Genomic DNA, 19,641 nt, shown 5'->3' on the forward strand with positions numbered 1-19,641 from the left:
CTGTCGGCTATGTATCGAGGGTTGATTAAACATTTCCGCCGAAGATTTTTTTTTTCAATTTAGAATTTGCCGTAAAATTAAAAACAAATGAATATCCATAGGCAACTTATGATATGGGGCCTCTAGCTTCAGGCAATGAGAGCTCCATTGTTACGCAACTGCGCACCTTCTATTGCGGCTACTGATACAAAGGTGTCATTTTTTGACCAGTTACACCAAGAAAACAAAGTTTTGTTACAAAATTCAAAATTCAATATTTTCTTTATTGTTATTTTCAAAAGAATACTTCATTCTATATAACAGACATGCATAAAACATAACATAAAAATTTAAAAAATAGTTAAAAGATATTATACTAACAATGCATATAGTAAAACAAATGCAAATGCAAGCAACTGCATGCTGAGTAGCTTTGAACATACTACATTACGTGACGATGTGGGACTTGATCTTAAATTCAAAGTTTATAATCATGTAATTTTATCATTGCAAACATTCTTTAAAAAATATATATGTATAGTCATTTTTTAAATTACGAAAACTTTAACAGATGTCGGTCAGTGAACATAAAAACCACTTTTAAGCGTTTGAGTCTGGTGTATTTAGTGTTGTTATATACCGGTAGTGATTAAGCTGTTTGAATAAAGGCCGCTGTTGAGTGTCTTCTGTTGGAAGGTAATATCAAGGCTCTGTAGTAGATTGCTGGGGAACTGCTCGTGCTTCCTTCAGCACTCCTTTTTGACTGGTGGCCCGGGTTTCGCCCTTGAGAGCTCACATGACATACTGCTTAAGAGCTATTATTATGATAGCCACCACACCAGCCAATAACCCTGCGAGTGAATATTTATTCGCACTCTCAGCATACTTCACGGCTCCGACATCGTCTCCACGGTTAAATTTACTTGAACTCTAAAAGAAAAAAAATCGAAGCAATGAAATCAATCAATCGAGTAGATTTCATAATTAATAGAATTCAAATGTTATTGTTTCAGTTTTTATTAGCAGAACAAGACTGTACAAGCCAAGGCAAGTTGAATATTCCAGAAATTCATAATATTTACGAACTTACAACAACAGGATATTTGTATTGTAAACTATTGTTGAGAAAAATAAACATTATAAACTCCGGAATTAATATATGAGTATACGTGATTCAGTTGACTGCAGAATATACCGTAAAATCTCGAATAGAAGCTCTAGGCTTCATTTTTTAGGACTATTCTAAATGGGCTTCTTTTCGAGATTGGCTTCTTTTTGTGATAAATTTTGCAATTTTCCATTCGAGATTTTACCACATGGTACTACAATCTAAATTCAAAATCAAACTGAGTTTCGTGGTGTATTGTAAGTTTCTGTGAAGTTTCATAGATATTTCCACATGGTGTGGCGTAACAATTGTTATTCTGCAGGTTATTTGTGAAATAATGTGTTAATTTACCATTTGGCTGAACACAATTCCGATGATTCCAAGTGGGAAGCAGCAACATAGTGTCACAAAGATGGCGAAACATAAGTGGTTATCTGGTTGCGTTCTGGCTACATTCACGGTAGTAACAGGCTGATTGTAGGAGCTGCTGGCAGCTTCGTATGGGGTCGTTTGAATGTTGTATGGAGGTGGTGCCTGAAACACAAATAGATAGCCCTAAGGATGGTACATTTTAAAGTGCAGTTTAAATTTAAAACTTAAGCAAAATATATTAATATCATTATTTATTCATTAATATTATTTTTTTTATTCTATATCCAATAATATTGTGATCATCAAGTTAATTGTTTTGTTTGTTTTTACATTTTATAATGAAAATGAAAACAAAAAATTATTCAGTACAGTATTCACTTTATTTATCAATTAATTTATTTCATTTTATATATTTTTTCTAGATTTCTTTTTTTTTCGTTCTTTGGTGATATCTTTGTACAACGATTCCTCAAAGAGAGCCACACATAAGTAGTTATCTGGTTAATTTCTTACTACAGTCACGGTAGCAACAGGCTTATTTTCGGAGCTGCTTGGAGCTTCGTATGCGGTTGCTTGATTGTCGTGGTATGGAGGTGGTGCCTGAAACAAAAATAGGTAGCCCTAAGGATGGTACATTTACAAGGGCAGCTTTAAAACCTAAGCAAACATATATTATCATCATTATTATCATTATCATTTGATTTTGTTTTTTTTTAAATTCTATATTCAATGATATTTTGATCATCAAGTTGATTTCTTTTTAAATTTTTATAATGAAAATGAAAAAATAAAGTAATATATTCAGTATTAACTTTATTTATCAATTTATTTATTTATTTCATTTCATTTATTGTTCGCTACGGTATATTTCTAAGTTGTTTGGTTCTTTGTTTACATCTTTGTATAACATAGTGCCTCAAACGTAGCCACACAAAAGTAGTTATCTGGTTGAGTTCTTACTACAGTCACACTTGTAGCAGGTTGCATATTGCAGGAGCTGCTGGGGGCTTCGTATGGGGTCGTTCTTTTGTACCATACAGGTGGTGCCTGAAAGAAACACAAAGTAAGCAATTATATATGCAGTTTAAACAAAAATTATATATTATTATCATTATGATCATTATTATTTTTTTTATTTTGGCCTTTTATTCTTTATCCACTAACATTGTGATCTTCAAGGTGATTTTTTTTTAAATTCTAAATAAAAATGAAAAAATAAAGCAATTTATTGAGAATTTACTTTATTCTTTTTTTTATTCAATTTTATTTTATGTTTTTTTTTTTTTTTTTTTTTTTTTTTTTTTTTTTTTTGCAATCCATGCTTCTTTGTTTTGTTCTTTGTTCTGTCGGTCGTTTCAAGTTGTGAAAAGTGGAGTAGCCTATGTACTTCAATCAACCGTAAAATTTGCCATCAAGATATAAAATGTTAACACATGATTATATTGAAAGCTAAAACATTGAATAATAGAAATGTTCAATTCGTTTTTCTCTTTTAAATTTTTATTGGTGTGGTATTTAGCGTGAAACGATTGTTGAACTTAAACATTAACCCAACATATCGTCCTTACACACATGGTTTGTTTCATGAAATCCCAACTCTCACTTTATATGTGCTAATTTACTCGCTCCGTTGTCAGGCAAAAAAATGTTTTAAGGCTATATTTGTGCATTGCAGGTACGTCTGATCAGAATTAATGTTAGGCCTATGTGTACAAGCGTACCGTTCTATGGGTATTTCTTTTGTGCATAGTCAATCCAAGTAAATTGCAATTGTTAAGGCATTTTAACATTATTGTTAGTATTTTATCAGTGGCGTATCTAAAGGAGCGCACACCCCCACTTAAAAAAAAAACTCGCCTTCCCCAGTCGCCCTCCCCCCAAACTCTATTGAAAATATCCAAAGAAAAAAAATAATGGTCAAGTAGATAAACATCACCTCATATCACCTTGTTTTTCAGGCTAGAAACCCCCTCACTTAATCATCGAGCTCCTATAAATTTCACCTTTACGCCCACACCAACCCTCCACCCGCATTTAAAGACTACTAGACACACCCCTGCTATGTATTATTACAAAGTTATATTTATTACCCGTAAATATTATTATTGATAATATAATTTATTTATGTAAATTTATCTTCATTATAATCGATGCATTTATTCATTTCGATAAAGCGAAACGTACAGTACCTCTGGTAATGGACTGGTTTGTGGAGCATCTGAAAACAAAATAACAACTTTGAAAAATCCACTTTTAAAAACTTATTATTTCACTAGAAATTGTTCCTAATTATCACGAAATGCTATAGTAGGCTATACATTGCACTTTATTTGGCAGCCCTTCTAAACGTTGATTTTTAACTGTGGTACGAAATTTGTTGGAAATTATCAGCTACAGTGATTGATTGATTGATTGATTATAAACAATTTTATCTGTAGTCATACAATTGTAAAGAATAAAAACAAAACGTTATTTCTTCAGGTCCCTACAACACCCAAATGAATGAAAATTTAAATACTCACAATTGATGGGTTTCAGAAATCATATTATATAAGGCTCTCAAAATGCAACTTTGTCGGAGCATCCGGGGTCTCACCCCTCACTCGACTTCTAAATTTCAAAAGCGTAACCTCTTAATTCAGTAACAACGTTCTTCAATGCTGTAGTTACTAGCTATAGTAATGCATTGCATTTTATTTGTTAGTTCTTCCAGGGGCGCGGGGTGGTTCCCATCAGGGGGTGGGTGCAAACAATTGTAAATGCGGAACTTCAAATGACCAGTGTGTGACGACGGGGCAGAAGGCCCCGAGCCAACCGCGGGAGGGGGTGTAGAGGCCGGGAAGGGCCCTCGAGAGGGCCATGGGGGAGTTTTGTATTTTGACGTCTTATTTGGTATAGGCCTAATTGAGTTCTTAATTTTGTATCGTGATTTAACAAAATAAGCTTAATATATTGTAATTAGGACACTACTTTGTTCGCCTGTAACATAATTTCTTGTTACACGTTGTTTCATTTTATTATATCATATAAAAAAAGTTATTAAATAAAGTTTATAATGTTTAAGTAAAATGTTTGTACTATTTTTCTAATTATTACCGTACTGTTGCATGTGTTATTGGTATTATTGAAAAGATTACACAGAATTTTAAAAGTAAATAAAAAAAAATATAATGTCGACGTCATTTGATGTATTTTTAAAATCATGATAACATTTAAAATTCATTAATTCACATTAGGCTATTGTTACACATTGTTTAATTTTATTATATTATATAAAACAAGTTATTAAATAAGGTTTAAAACGTTCAATCAAAATGTTTGTACTCTTTTTCTAATTATTACCGTACTGTTGCATGTGTTATTGCTATTATTCAAAAGATTACACAAAATTATAAAAGTAATCAAAAAAATAATAATGTCGGCTTCATTTGATGTATTTTAAAAATCATGATAACCTTTAAAACCTATTAATTCACATTAGGCTGTTGCTTCGACTATACATTTCTCCAGTACGCTGTACTATGTTCTGTACTGTACGAAAGAATGCTGTTTAAGGATTTTTATTTATTTATTGACTTATTTATTTTGCTTGGACGGAGTTTGAGGCAAACGTCAATGAAATTTAGTAATTCCAACGATCTACCCCTTTTTCCATGTTTTCCCCAAGATTTTAAATATTCAAAAATCTATACCGTATCTCATTAAGTGCTTTTTATCTCAATAACCAAGTTTTTCTTCAAAGTTTAAAATAATAATAAGAGCGTGATAACGTTTCTAGTGTCTATTGCACATTTTTCTCCTGTATAGATACCAGAGTCCGTTTAATGTCGCAATCCACTGGCACAAAAGGTTTTATGCAGTTCTTCGCCCAATAGTGCAATTCATGAAGTTTTGCTCATCATAAGCATGTGCAGTAAAGAACTTCGTAGTTAATTATTGAACTATCCATGTATGTAATGAAAAAAAAATCGAATTCGCCTAGTTCCCTGATCCGGCCACTTCTCTATTCGATATTCACTGCATAACAGTGCACCCTCATTTTAAAAGAACAAGAGCTATCACGGTTGATGTTAAGATATCATTAAATCTTAAGCCAGGCTCACTTATACTGCAATAGGCTTCCATAGACTTTTAGGCCTAGTAAAAGGGAATAGCGGGAAGAGACGAGGGTCATACGAGTACGAGGGACCATTAACGCCGATACGTAAGCAATAATGAAGGAAAAGAATACACTGTATTTATTTCGAATTACTGTAGTGTTTATTCACATTTGGGATAAAAAATGAGTTTTTGTTTTGTTTAACGACTAGCATATCATAGCTTTATATGTGTAATTTTGTTGGCCTAAGCGATCGAGTTTTACTTGCTACCCTGCAAATGTTAAATTTAATACTAAGCAGGCCTATAAGCTTAGGTCTACACGGCGGAAATTTGTTTGCCTTAATAATTGTGGTACGAAATTTGTTGGAAATTATCAGCTCCAGTGATTGCAAATGGATCCGTTATGAACAATTCAATGTTACCTGTTGGCTTACAGATATACAGGGTATAAAAAGTTCCAACTTTAAGTTACTTCCAACACCCAAATGAATAAAAATTTTAATAGAATAGAAATCAATTTATAAGGCCCTCAACATGCTTATTAGTCGGGGATTACAGGGACTTTGCCCGCACTCCCGCTCTCCAGCCTAAGGTCCACTTTGCTCGCAATACGCACCTCTCCATCGAAAATTCTAGGGCCTGATATGTTATATATCTTAATGTATTATGCTAATATTCTAATTTTAAATATAAATATAATAGGCCTATAATAATTATTATTAATTTATTATATATGGACCTACATAAGCACAAATTAAATATATATTATTAGTTACTTAATTAAAAAACACAATACCTTTTTTATATATAAAAACACTGAAGCTGATATTGTATAAAAAAAAATAAGAACAAAATGATGCTGAGATAAAATGTCAAGTAATTTTTTTTATTTTCTTTTCATAGAAAACCCAATAAATCTAACATGCAATGCGGTGAGACTATATTTACCCTCTATCTCTATGTTATTAATATATAGGGTCAATTAGTACAGTAATATACTGTACAGTAATTATTTACTAGCTTTACAAATTTGTATACAATAAGAAAGAAAGATAAGAACATTTTGATCCTAAAATAGGCAACAAAACAAATAAGCACTGAGCCTAGAAATAATTTTACTTTACTAGTTGTTATATTATTTTTCGTGTATTGGATCTTCATCATCTCAACTTCTCAGAATAAAAGACACTTACTTGGTTCTTTTTCCATTGTAGTGGTTTCAACTGTACTTCAATAACGTAAAACAAAGGCTGCGTAGTTGTGTAGTTCGTTGATACCAATCTTTTGCTGCGGAAAAGTCTATGTATTGTACATCGCTCCCACTCATATGTTCAAACTATTCCTTTCAGCTACATTACACACATTATTCCGTCATTTATTTCCGTCAGACTGTTACTCGTGTGCGTCATAACGGCATAGTTATCTTTACATAAATTTGCATTAACATTTTGGTGCTTTTCTATTTCATATTGTCCGGAAAATGTTATGAGTCCAAGCATATAGACTAATTCCTCGATGGTCTAAGCGTACACTGGAACAGACACAAGCACACACATGTAACCTTGCAGCTTAACAATAGCTCCACTAGGCCCTGTGTGTGAACGTTTCAGTTAGTAATTGCATGAGAAAAAAAGTGCCTGTGTGTTATGTATACGCGTATATCCAATCCGTGGTCTAATCGGTATATTATCCTCGCCTGGACAGCGAGAGGTTGCAGGTTCGAATACTAATAACAGTGCTTGAACATAAACATGTAATAATGGTCGTATCAAGCATAGCTCATCAATTAAAATTTCGTTTATTACGGTTCCATAAAAAATTGTCTCCGATTTGTTATCTTGTCTCATAAAAACTACTATTGAATATGTTAGGACCGTCTTTATGCCACCATTACTCAACGAGAGTTCCCAGGCCAAACAATTTGAATGATGTTCCAATCATTTCTGTGTTGCTATTTTTTCTTGAAATTTGTTCTGTGTTTTGTTTTACTCTTTGTAATGTATTTTTGTGTTTTTCACAAAAGGAATAAAATTAAATTAAAAATAAGCACAATTCTCAAATCAAATTCCTGTGATGGCCAACTTAATAGAAAAAAATAAATCCCAAACAAAAGTACATGCAAAACGCCTTGAAAGAAACGAATTTGTGTTTTTACCATAGAGATATAATAATAGCTCTATGGTTTTTACCAAAACCCACACTAACGTATACAGCCATCGTCTTCCCTTGTATTTTGGAATTCGAGAGGAAGTTTTCAAAGAGATAAATTTGATTATGCAGAGGAAATGGTTTATGAAATTAACGTCGATTTGCACTTTTCATACTAGCAGCCATCTTAAATATGGATCTGTTCCAAAAAAGGTTTTTTGAGCAGAAACTATCTATGAGCGTGACCAAAAAATGTTGGAACAATACAAGTTATGACCTTTTATATAAAAGTCAATCAATTTTTAGTAACAACCAGTAAGAGTAGTCGGTTCCATCTCACATATGACCCAAAACAAAATCACTATTTGATTTAATGAGAAATAATAAATGTTTTAAAAAGAATAATTCTAAAAAGACATCCAAAATGGCCGCCATATACATTTTACATATCCATAACTCACCAATTAGTATAGCCCTATAGTGGTGATTGCAGCTGTGTCTACATTCTGAGTTTTACAAGACCATTTAAATTATGATTAAATATGACCTGAACTAAAATATAAATAAATATCAATCTTGTAATGTTTTCTATACAATGACGTATCTAAGGAGTGCTAGAGGGAGTCCCCCTCCCCATCGAAACTGAAGCAAAAAAAAAAAGTAGTTAAAAATCACCAAATATCACTTTATATTTCGACCTAGCGTCCTCACAAATAAATCATCGAACCCCCACCCCGACAGCACATTCGAATTCCCCACATCAAACCCCTTTGACCCTAGATACGCAACTGTTTATACAACACACATTTTTCACTATGGTTGAAAGAAAGGCTCCTCAGCCTGAAAATAGCACATGCATAACTTAAAAAATAATGTCTTCACTTTTATTTTAAGGGTTTAAATTTTGATTGCCACTACTGTGAGTGATGTCCTACTATAACACATTTGCCTGTATGCAAAAACAGAAATATATTAATATTTTTATATAAAACATGAAAAAATAGAGAAGACGGCATAAACAACAGAAGGTTCTGGTTTGGGGGAACTTTATTTCCGCACTCCAAGATTCATCTTATTCACGTTAACAATTTGCATTTGTTTATTATGTATAGTTTGGTATGTAGGACCGTAAACACATGTAAGCAAATAGGTAAATCTGTCTCTTATACAATATTTTTGCAAATAATGCACGCTTGACTTGATTTTATTTAGGTTGAGATGTGTATAAGAGACAGACCATGAGTATTGCTTTTGTATTTCCATGGACAATTCAACTTTATTGGCAATCCTTAATTTCCATATTTAAGATTGATTTTGAAAATGTTTAGGGGTATAATATAAAATAATAAATAACTATTATAAAATTTTTATTAGGCCTACTTCCAATTAAAAAATAGTAACCCTTAAATTAAAAGTGAAGACATCCCATCACCCACCTACGCCCACTCTTATTGGCCGGACCACTTGCAAAGTGCTTCCGACGACGCAGCTATGCAGTTTCCTACTTTTTAAAAACGTACAAATGTTGTTCCTATACACAAGGGGGGACACCAATAAATTGATTTTCTAATTATAGATCAATCTCGCTGCTACCAACCATCTCTAAATTGTTTGAAAGGATTATTTAATCATATCTAGACCCATGTTCCTCCCGTTGCTCCTTGTCAACTTGGCTTTCTCGCTGGTAGATCTTGCTAAACAAACCTTGCCAGTCTTCTGAATTATTAAGCCATTTGTTGACAGGAAACAATGTGATGCAATACTGACTTTTCCAAAGTTCCACATAACTTACTTCTTTTTAAATTACAGTTTTGGTTTGGATAATACCTTGATTTCCAGGTTTATTAGTTACTATATGGTAGTTTGCAGCGAGTGTTCGTCGATGGTGTAACATCAAAGTGAATTACTATCCACTCTGGTGTTCCACAGGGCTTGATTATTGGTCCTCTCCTATTAAGTCTTTATGTTAACGATATCTCTGACCTCTTTACTCGCTCCAGATGCCTTATGTTTGCTGATGATGTCAATATGTTATGTTTTAAACTATCAGCATTGAGGACGCCGGCAAGCTTCAGATGGACTTGGACAAACTTTGTTCTTGGTCGTCCATAAACCCTTGTAGTGCAATATCTTACTATGACCTTAAAAAAGAATATTTTAATGCACAACACTATTTAAATAATTACAATCCCATAACAGGGTGCATTCACAAAAGGATCTTGGTATTTTTATTGACAGCATTCTTAGTTTTCTTCGCACGTTGATCAGCTTGTTGGCAAGAGCAATAGACTGCTAAGGGCTGATGTGGCGCAACTGCAAACACTTTGACAGGCAATCCAAAATTCATCTTTATTTCACTATAATTCAAACCACTCTAAACTTTTGTTCTGTTATTTACAATTAAATTTCCAAAACCCAATCTGCACGCATTCACAGAATAATTTTTGCGCTACATCAGCCACAACTAGAATCTCAATATTCCACTTAGCTAACATTTAATGTCCAGAGTCTTGACGGAATTTATTTGATCTTGTTGTTGTGTGGGTGTGTGTGTGTAAATTTGTTAATGCTATGTTTGATTGTAGTTTAGTCTACAATTTTAATCTAGAGTCCCCAGTCGCCATTCTCAGAAATAATATCCTACGTTTCACGTTCCATTTAGTAGAGTTAATGTTTTAAAAAATGGTTTTGTGTCGCACAAGGTCGGTCAAGACGAAATGAAACATAACCAAAGTTTGGATGGAAACTATCATTTTATTTACAAATGACGAAAACAATAGATTCATAGCTAAATATCTAAAAATGGGCAGCCGCCAAGAACTCGTACATAGTTATATTAAATTACACCCTGACAGTACAGTACATCAAAGGTAAATTATTGACTACATTTAAATTATACATTACGGTAACACTTAAAGCAAAATACATGCTTAAACCTCCGAATGCTATAATATACACAGAACATAAAGAGTTTTAAAACAAACATAATATTATATTTTAAAAATTAGAGCATACTATAATAATCATAGCACCAAAGTATGCATGCGACGTATAAAGGGGTTGTTGTATAAAACAAATAATGAATGTTTCTCATTCTTACAATGGGGTAAATTATTTCATTCAGTGAAAGATTGGATGTTCTATTCAAATAAGCTACGCCTCTCGTTGAATAGAGCATTTAATGTTTCACCTCATGAAATATTCTACCCCATTGTACTCATAAAAACCATTATTTGTATAATTAAATCCCCACAGGACAATATTTTTGCAAATAATGCACGCTTGACTTGATTTTATTTAGGTTGTGCAAAAGAAAATACAGTACATTTTTTCGTCACCGATTACTAGGCTAGTTTTTTTCTTTTACGCCTAGCCCTACGTCATGAGGAAAGACACTTGCCCAATCGTCGTTTGTTGACAAATGGTAATTGAAAACAAGGTTGATTAAAACCTGAAGAAAGTTAATTCAAATCCAATATTAATTATGAAAATTTAAGGAATACCTTGAATCAATGAACTCTAATTATAAACTAAAGAATGAACATATAATAGAAATATTCTCCTAGTTTAAAGACTCAAGGAATGAAATTATATAGGTAGTCCTAACCTAGGCAGGAGGACACACACCCAGAGGCCTGCATGCTCATAGGCCTAGATCGTAGCATATAATGATATCATAATAACTATAATAATAATCATAATAATTTTACCTGTCTGCACCGACCAAAAAGTGATTGGTGTATTCTCTCACTTGCTTTAAGAAATGTTTATTTCTTTGACGAATGTCTATTAAAATGCATTAGGACTACAAGTTCTTCAAACAAAATAAAGATTTATTCATCGTATCCGTACTGATTAAAGTCGCTATAGTTAAGTGGGTGTGTTACGAGTGCGCACTGCAGGAGCATATCAGCTGTAATGCGCACAGTTTCTGATGAGATCACTATAGCAACCAATGACCGGTAAAACAGTTGATTATTATCAAAACTAACATTAAAAGACAACGATTGACTTATAAAGCAGTTAGTAGAGGTTGCACCGTAGACTAACGAAAAATTATTATACGAAGGTTAGATCTAATGCTTGAAAAAAATTCCTGGGGATCTGCAAGGCCCGAAGGAAATTTTTGATAGCATTACATCTAACCTAAATAGACCTTTCCGGAGTGTCAATCACTTCACAACTGACTAATCAGAACAACGCTAGGAATACGCGCGCGTCTTACAAACACACGTGTTGTCCCACAAACGCACGTGTTCGCGTATGTTTTAACACTGCCGTCTTGTTGGGCCTTAGCAACAAAATCCAAGGGGCGGAGCTTAGCGGAAAGGTCCATTTGATACTAGTTGTGTCGGTGTGATACTAGTTGGGATACTAGTTGGGTGTATCTTGCTGTGCTTAATATAGTAAACAACCGATATGGACACGAAAGCTATCACCGCTACACCAATAAATAGTCCAGCTATTGACCAGACTTTTGCACAGATAGCGTATTCTTTGGCTCCGACATCGTCTCCATGGCTAAATTTATGTGAACTCTAAAAGAAAACAAACCGAAACAATTTAATCAATCAGTAAAGTAGTTTTCATCACGGATCGTTAAAATTAAAGATATTTTTGTTGAAAATAGACATTTGACAGTGAAAGAAATACTAAAAAATGTGTTAAGTAAAATTAACTAGTAAGTGAATATACATCTCTACTTGAAGCTATACCTAAAGAATGGATAGCAATTATAAATAATTATTCACATGTCAATGAAAATTTCATGCCGTTAAGTGTTTGCATCAGCACGTTTCAAGGGCTAAATCAAATTGATTTGTAAACTCTGTCTTTATTCCTCAAATTTCACACTCAAAATTGGCACGTAAGCTCAATGATTGTTTAAGGGTTGGGTTAAAAAAATAAAGTATGCTAAATTTGATTTAAAATTTCTCAACAAAATGATCCAAACTAATAAAAGACTGTTGGAAGATAAAAACTACTGACTTTTGCAGCCAATATGGACAAATAGGGGATGAAAAACATATGTTTCTTGAATGCAACACTGTTGCTGAATTATGGAAAAATGTTCATAAAATTATTGATATGATATTTAATACCACATTAAGATAGATAATAAAGAAGATAAATGCATTGTGATTGGTGTTGATAATTGTAAAATAAATGAAGTGTATAGGCTACCATTGCCATGTTTACGATATACAGGGGAAAAAATTTTTCCGAACTAAATATACCTGAGAGAATAAATTACTGAATAGCTTTATTTATGCACTAAAAAACACAATTGACTGTAAAATTTATACTAGAGGTGAAAAAGAAGTAACATGTAAAGATGTCAAGAACGTTATAAATAAATTACTAAGAACGCGCATGCAAAAAAAAGATAACTGTTAATATCTGAACCTAATTCTTACTTCTTCACTCATTTGCATTATATATTATGATGATGATGTACTTACTTGATGAATAAATATGGTGGCCCAACCACAAAAGATATAAAAGTTAGTTTTCATAAATAATAGTATTCAAATGTTAGTGTTGAAGTTTTTATTAGCAGAACAAAGCTGTACAAGCCAGGAGAATATAAATATTATAAAAATTCATAATATTTACTAACTTAAAGCAACAGGATTTTTATATTGCACACATTCAGTGGAATAAATAATATAAACTCCGGAATTAATAAGACTCGAGTATGCGTAATAAAAAATAAATAAAAGAAAATAAAAAGAAAATGAAATGCGTAATTCCGTTGACTACAGTGCAGAGTAAAACGGTAGGCCTACTGTACAAGCTAATTCAAAATCAAACTTCCATTCCGTGATGTTTCCGTGTAAGCATCTGTGACATTTTTATAGACATTGCCATGGTTGTCTTAACCGTTAATATTCTGCAGATTGTTTGTAAAATAATGCGTTAACTTACAGCTTGGCTGCACACAATTCCGATAATTCCAAATGTAAAACAGCAACACAATGTAACAAATATAGCCAAACATAAGTAGTTATTTGGCTGCGTTCTTACTACAGTAGTCACAGTAGCAGGCTGCATATTGTAGGCTGCTTCGTATGGGTCCGTTTGAGTGGAGCACGGAGGTGGTTCCTGAAAGAAACACAACTTAGGTATAAGGATTGTACAATTGTATAGTACAGTTTTAAAAATTAAGCAAAAATATATTATCATTATCATCATTAATATTTTATTTTGGGCTTTTATTCAATATCCAATAATACATTGTGATCTTCATGTTAATTTTTTTTAAATTATTTTATAATGAAAATTTAAAAAAACACATGCAATTTATTCATAGGTGTTCACATTATTTATCCATTTAATTATTTCCCTTTATTTACTTTTCCGCTAGCTTGCTTTTCTGTTTTTTGTTTTTGTTTTTGTTTTGTTTGTTTTCTTTTCTTTTTTTGTTCGGCAGCTTTTTTGTATACATCTTTCCACACTAGTGCCACAAAGATAGCCACACTATAGGCCTAAGTAGTTAACTGGTTGTGTTCTTACTGCAGTCACACTAGTAATAACAGGCTGAATATTGCAAGAGCTGCTAGGGGTTTCCCCAAAGGTCGTTTGTTTGTACCATATAAGTGGTGCCTGAAACAAGCACAAGGTAAGGATGGTACAATAATAATTGTAAGACTTAAACAAAAATATGTTATTATCATTATCATTATTATTTTTTATGGCTTTCTATATCCATTTATCTTTTGATCTTCAATGTGATTTTGTTTTAAATTGTATAATAAAATTTGTTTTTAAAGTATTCAATATTTACTTTATTTATCATTTCGTTTTATTTATTGTTTTGTTTTGTTTTGCAATCTTTCTTCTTTGTTTTGTTCTTATTTGGTCGGTCGTTTCAGGTTTCGAGAAGTGTATCGTACCTGTGTACTTCAATCAGCCGTAAATTTCGCTTTAAAGACTTAATTATTTTGGCATATACCTATATTTAAAGGCAAAATTGATAATTAAAATGTTCAATTCGTTTTCTATTGTAGATTTTAATTGATGTGGTAATTAGTGAGCCCCATATACTTCAACTTCGCGACCACATCAGTTCTCCATCTTTTTTCAAGGTTCCTATACGCCACTGTTATTTATCATATTACAAATTTATATTTATTACCCGTAAATATTGTCGTTGTTATAACCATTATAATGTACTTATGTAAATATATCTTCATTATAATCAATACTTTTTTATAATTTATGCATTTATTTCAATAGAGCGTAATGTACAGTAGGCCTACCTCTGGCGATAGACTTGTTTGTGGGGAATCTGAAAACAAAAAAGCAGGAAACGTACCATAATTTTATGTGTAAAATCAGCAAAATTCAAAACTAAAAAGCTTGTTAATTTGTTCTATTCCTTGTACGGTATCCTAATAAGTTTTTCTTTAGCTCAATAAATATTAATCAATGTATTGTTAGATAATAAGATGTGTTATATATATTATATGTTGTTAGTACATGTTTTTAAAGTTAATATGCTTATAATTATGTGTAGCATTATTAATTTATTATACATAGACCTGCATAAGAACAAATGAAATATATAATTGAAGTAAATTCATCTGATTTCCTATCTGTATACAAAAGAAAATTCCTATATAAATATATAATTATTGTTACTTAATTAACAAAGCAATACTTAACAGATAAGAACAAAAATATGAAAAAAAAAAATCGAGGTTGAGGTAATTGTCAAGTAAGGTTATAATTTTCTTTCCACAGAAAAACCAACGAATCTTATCTGTACCTCTATGCACTGCGATGAGACTATTTCCCCTCTATGATATTATTAATTGACTATCTTTACTATTTTTAATTTTTATCCTAAAATCGGCAAAAAATAAGAACACTGAGGCGGGGAATTTTTTTACTGGTTTTTCTATTAAAGAAAAGAATGTGTGTTGCTTTTTTTCAGGTGGGCCTATAATATGAGAAGAGATATTCGTCATCTCAACTACTCAGAAGAAACTTACTTGGTTCTTTTTCCATTGTAATGATTCCAAACTCTGTACAGCAAAACAAAGGCAGCGTGTTTGAGTAGTTCGTCGATACTAATATTTTGCTGCGGAAAGTTAAATTATGCTTCGCTTTCTTGGCACACATGTTTATATGAGCCTCGGAAGTGGGCCTTATTGCTAAATCATACGCATGTTCACCTTGATAGCAAGAGGTTGCAGGTTCGAATACTAATAACAAGTACTCGATTAATAATCGTATCAAACATTACTTATCATGGAAACTTTATTTCAGTTGTATGAATGAAAAATGTCTCTAGTTTGTTAGTTAGTTTGTCAGATGGACCATCATAGAAATTACTATACGAGAGCTCCAAGGTCAAACAATTTAAATCACGGTCACAATCATAAATCGAATTCCTTTGAGGACCAACTTATATATGCACAAACTCAAACAAAAGTACATGCAAGACTATTAGTTTAAAAAAAAAAAAAACGCCTTGAGACAAACGTATTTGTTTGCACCCAAAGCCATACTAACGTATACAGCCTTCATCTTACTTCATATTTTGGCATTCTAGAGGAAATTTCAGACAGATAAATTTGATTAAGAGCACAGGAAATAGTCTATCAAATGATCGTCGATTTGCCAACTTTTAGTATCTGCCATCTTTATTATGTATCTGTTCCATAATCGGGGTTTCCTCCAATAAACTGCCTTTCGCACGGTCTAAACGTGGACTTATTAATAAGGTCCATGGTCTAAATGTTTTTTTTTTATATCATTATATTTGATCAGGCAGTTCAAGGCCCACCTAAATTATAATAATAATACTAATAATAATAATATAATGTACTGAGTTCTTTATAGTGCACACGAGCCATTGTATACACTTAGGCATATACACTGGGCCTACAGTTTATACTCCTTATCCGAGAAGATTAAGATCCGAGAAGAATATGAGGCGCCAAGTGTAAGGTCATTATTTAACACCGTTATTTATATAATTCATTATTGAAAATAAAATTAAATGGATCAATATTTTTATATAATGCATTTTACATATAGAAATTATATGTAAATAATTACGTAAAAGTTTTCATTATTTATATAAAATGAGTATAATTATTTCATTATATAGGCCTATAAATAATGAAAGGGTAACCAATCATTATTTACATAAGTTCACTTATTTACCTAATATATATAAATAAGGAAAGGGTTATATAAAACGTATTTTTATATATAATTATATAAAAACAATTAAAATAACCAACAATCAATTATGTATATACAATAAGTTCACTGATTTCATTATAAATAATGACTTGACTTCGAAACCATATATAACTGCTTTTACATTTTATTATATAAGCCCTATAATGACTAGATACCATTCATTAATTATATAAATAATAGCTGTCGCAAAACCAGTATATGCATAATGCTTGAAAGTCAAACTTGTTTTTAAACTTGAACGTAAATAAAGTAGGCTAAAACCAACGATGTTGTACATACACTGATCGATACGGATCGGGCCGCGCATTTACCAACATTCCTTCTACAATATCATATGCATGTGACCCAGTGAAGTAATTTGACTGTTCCCTGATAAAAGTCACCCGCTACCCTGAGAGTAACCCAGTAGAATATTCATTAGAATAAACGATATATAAATAATATTTTTTTTAAATGCATTTAATGTATAATAAACCAATGTTGTGCAACTTTGAAGAAGCGAGTTATTTCTTATTTCTAATAACGGTATCGTCAGGGAACTCTCATTGGCTGAAGCAGGGCCCAGGATACTCATTAGTAATATATGTTTGTATTCTCCATATCATTTCAGGTGCGATAACCATAGTTTGTGAATGGGAATTTTCAAGGTGAGAGTTCATTGTGTGTGACTTGAAACATAAATTGAAAGATAAGCCATTTTTCTTATTTTATATATACCTGTACATCATGAAACGGTACCTATGAAACCTACTGAATAAACAAAGAATTTGGGTTAACATTTGAACAATTTATTTACGATATTGTATGGAGTAACTTTTGGTCTAGGAAGTTGAAATTGTGTCGAATGTGAAAGTGCGCTTTTTATCAATTAATATTAATAACCATTAGCACAACTATATAGGCCTAAGATTATAGAATAATAAGAATAAAGAAGATGGCACTGCCAGGAAGTGGTCTACATCCAAAAATGAATGATGGATGGACCATCACGTCAAAAATTGCGTAACCAGCGGCTGGTTAAGAAATCGTAGGACACACTACCCTGGGGTGTGTCCAAGTAGAGAGTTCAGTGGGGACGGGGTAAACTTCTGTTATTTTGTTTGTTTTTTTTTATTTTAAGGGCATATTTTGATGTTTTTTACATGCTCTGCTCTTCGAAGGCCCTGTTCGGATGATTTGGAGCAAAATTAAAAATGCTGATGGCTATCCCGGGCGCGCGCATCCCGGGCCCCTTAAGTTCTGGGCCCTGCTTCGGCCAATGAGAGCCCATATATGTTATGCGACGTGTACGTGCTACTGAACATTCATAATTCAAGTTTTTTTTTATTATTAATTTTGAAAGAACACTTTAAAGTATATAATACACATGCATAAAGCATAAGAAGGCAAAATGTAGAGCTAAAATATACTTAGGCCTAATACAAAGCATCAGTCTTTCTGAACCTATTTTTGAACAAAAAATGCAAATGCAAGCAATATTGCATGCTGAAAGAGATTTTGGACGTATGACCTAAAGATGTGACATTTGCTCCCATTATAAACTTAAAGATCATTTGATTTTATCATGTTTAAAAACTACGAAACAGATGTCGGTCACTGGACATTATCGTAGAAAACCACTTTGAGTCTAGTGCATGTTCGTGTTGTTATACCTGTACTCCACATAAGACAGTTTTTCTGATTTAAAATCAGGAATTAGGTCGTTTAAGTTAAGGCTTATTAATTGTGTATGTGTGTATTCTGCAAGAGATACCAAGGCTCTGCAGTAGATTGCTGGGGTGGAGCTGCTTTGCTCATCTTCCTCAGCACTCCTTTTCCTTGTGGCCAGGGATTCGCTCTTGGAAGCTCATAACCATACAGCTTCCACAATCTTCACATCTATATATATGAAAATCCCTGTCACAGCAATACATAGCCCAGAAAGTGACCATTTTCTCGCTCTGTCAGCATCTTTCACGGCTCCGACATCGTCTCCCTCGTTAAATTTTTTTGAACTCTAAAAAAAAATCAATCAATAGAGTACTGTAGTTTTAATAATTAATAGAATTCAAATATTACCTCTTCGATTTTCATTAGCAGAACAAGGCTGTACTAGCCGGCAAGTTGTTTTTGTAAGCTTTTGTGACAGTGCAGAGTAAAACGGTAGGCACACTGTACAACCTAATTCAAAATCAAAATTCCATTCCGTGATGTTTCCCTGTAAGTTTCTGTGACATTTTTATAGACATTGCCATTAATTGGCTTAATAAACCGTTAATATTCTGCAGATTGTTTGTAAAATAATGCGTTAACTTACAGCTTGGCTGTACCCCATTCCGATAATTCCAAATGGAAAACAGCAACACAGTGTAACAAAGAAAGCCAAACAGAAGTGGTCATTTGGCTGCGTTCTTACTACAGTAGTCACAGTAGCAGGCTGCATATTGTAGGCTGCTTCGTATGGGTCCGTTTGAGTGGAGCATGCAGGTGGCTCTTGAAGGAAACACAACTTAGGTATAAGGATTGTACAATTGTACAGTACAGTTTTAAAAATTAAGCAAAAATATATTATCATTATCATCATTAAAATTTAATTTTGGGCTTTCATTCAATTTCCAATAATACATTGTGATCTTCATGTTGATTTTTTAAATTATTTTATAATGAAAATGAAAAAAAAATGCAATTTATTCAGTATTCACTTTATTTATCCATTTATTTATTTCCGTTTATTT

General features: G+C 32.5%; 2 protein-coding genes and 1 long non-coding RNA gene across 4 annotated transcripts; all 3 read right to left on the bottom strand.

The window, feature by feature from the left end:
- Positions 1 to 242: 242 nt before the first annotated feature.
- LOC117105209 (synapse differentiation-inducing gene protein 1-like) lies at positions 243 to 7,164 on the bottom strand. Of its 2 annotated transcripts, XM_033246278.1 has the most exons (6): positions 6,754 to 7,163; positions 3,649 to 3,677; positions 2,420 to 2,506; positions 1,973 to 2,059; positions 1,439 to 1,621; positions 243 to 909 (listed from the first exon to the last, which is right to left on the bottom strand). In XM_033246278.1, the coding sequence occupies exons 1-6, from the start codon at positions 6,767 to 6,769 to the stop codon at positions 772 to 774; spliced, it is 540 nt and encodes a 179-aa protein (XP_033102169.1). In that variant the 5' UTR covers positions 6,770 to 7,163; the 3' UTR covers positions 243 to 771. The 2 variants fall into 2 exon arrangements, with proteins under 2 accessions (XP_033102169.1, XP_033102170.1); XM_033246279.1 differs by lacking the exon at positions 3,649 to 3,677 and having other exon boundaries at positions 6,754 to 7,164.
- Positions 7,165 to 10,454: 3,290 nt separating this feature from the next.
- Positions 10,455 to 15,789, bottom strand: LOC117105303. Its single transcript, XM_033246422.1, has 4 exons — positions 15,706 to 15,789; positions 14,971 to 14,999; positions 13,637 to 13,813; positions 10,455 to 12,246 (listed from the first exon to the last, which is right to left on the bottom strand). The coding sequence occupies exons 1-4, from the start codon at positions 15,719 to 15,721 to the stop codon at positions 12,028 to 12,030; spliced, it is 441 nt and encodes a 146-aa protein (XP_033102313.1). The 5' UTR covers positions 15,722 to 15,789; the 3' UTR covers positions 10,455 to 12,027.
- Positions 15,790 to 17,035: 1,246 nt separating this feature from the next.
- On the bottom strand, positions 17,036 to 19,393 carry LOC117105306. The gene is made up of 2 exons (XR_004444882.1): positions 19,224 to 19,393; positions 17,036 to 18,923 (listed from the first exon to the last, which is right to left on the bottom strand). It is a non-coding gene; the product is annotated as an uncharacterized LOC117105306 (long non-coding RNA).
- Between the last annotated feature and the right edge of the window lie 248 nt (positions 19,394 to 19,641).

Source organism: Anneissia japonica, unplaced genomic scaffold, assembly GCF_011630105.1.
Source record: "Anneissia japonica isolate Jap-2015-1 unplaced genomic scaffold, ASM1163010v1 scaffold287726_len2788222_cov184, whole genome shotgun sequence".
Classification (NCBI taxonomy): domain Eukaryota; kingdom Metazoa; phylum Echinodermata; class Crinoidea; order Comatulida; family Comatulidae; genus Anneissia; species Anneissia japonica.

Bases quoted from the DNA above. Each gene is read 5' to 3' on its own strand.
- LOC117105303 (XM_033246422.1), bottom strand. The intron at 13,814-14,970 runs GTAGGCCTACTG...TGTTTCTTTCAG, and splicing joins AAACAAGTCTATCGCCAGAG to GAACCACCTCCGTGCTCCAC. The intron at 12,247-13,636 runs GTAAGTTAACGC...GTTTTCTTTTAG, and splicing joins GAATTGTGTGCAGCCAAGCT to AGTTCACATAAATTTAGCCA.
- LOC117105209 (XM_033246278.1), bottom strand. The intron at 2,060-2,419 runs GTAAGAACTCAA...TTTTTGTTTCAG, and splicing joins CTGCTACAAGTGTGACTGTA to GCACCACCTCCATACCACGA. The intron at 1,622-1,972 runs GTAAGAAATTAA...TTTGTGTTTCAG, and splicing joins CTGTTGCTACCGTGACTGTA to GCACCACCTCCATACAACAT.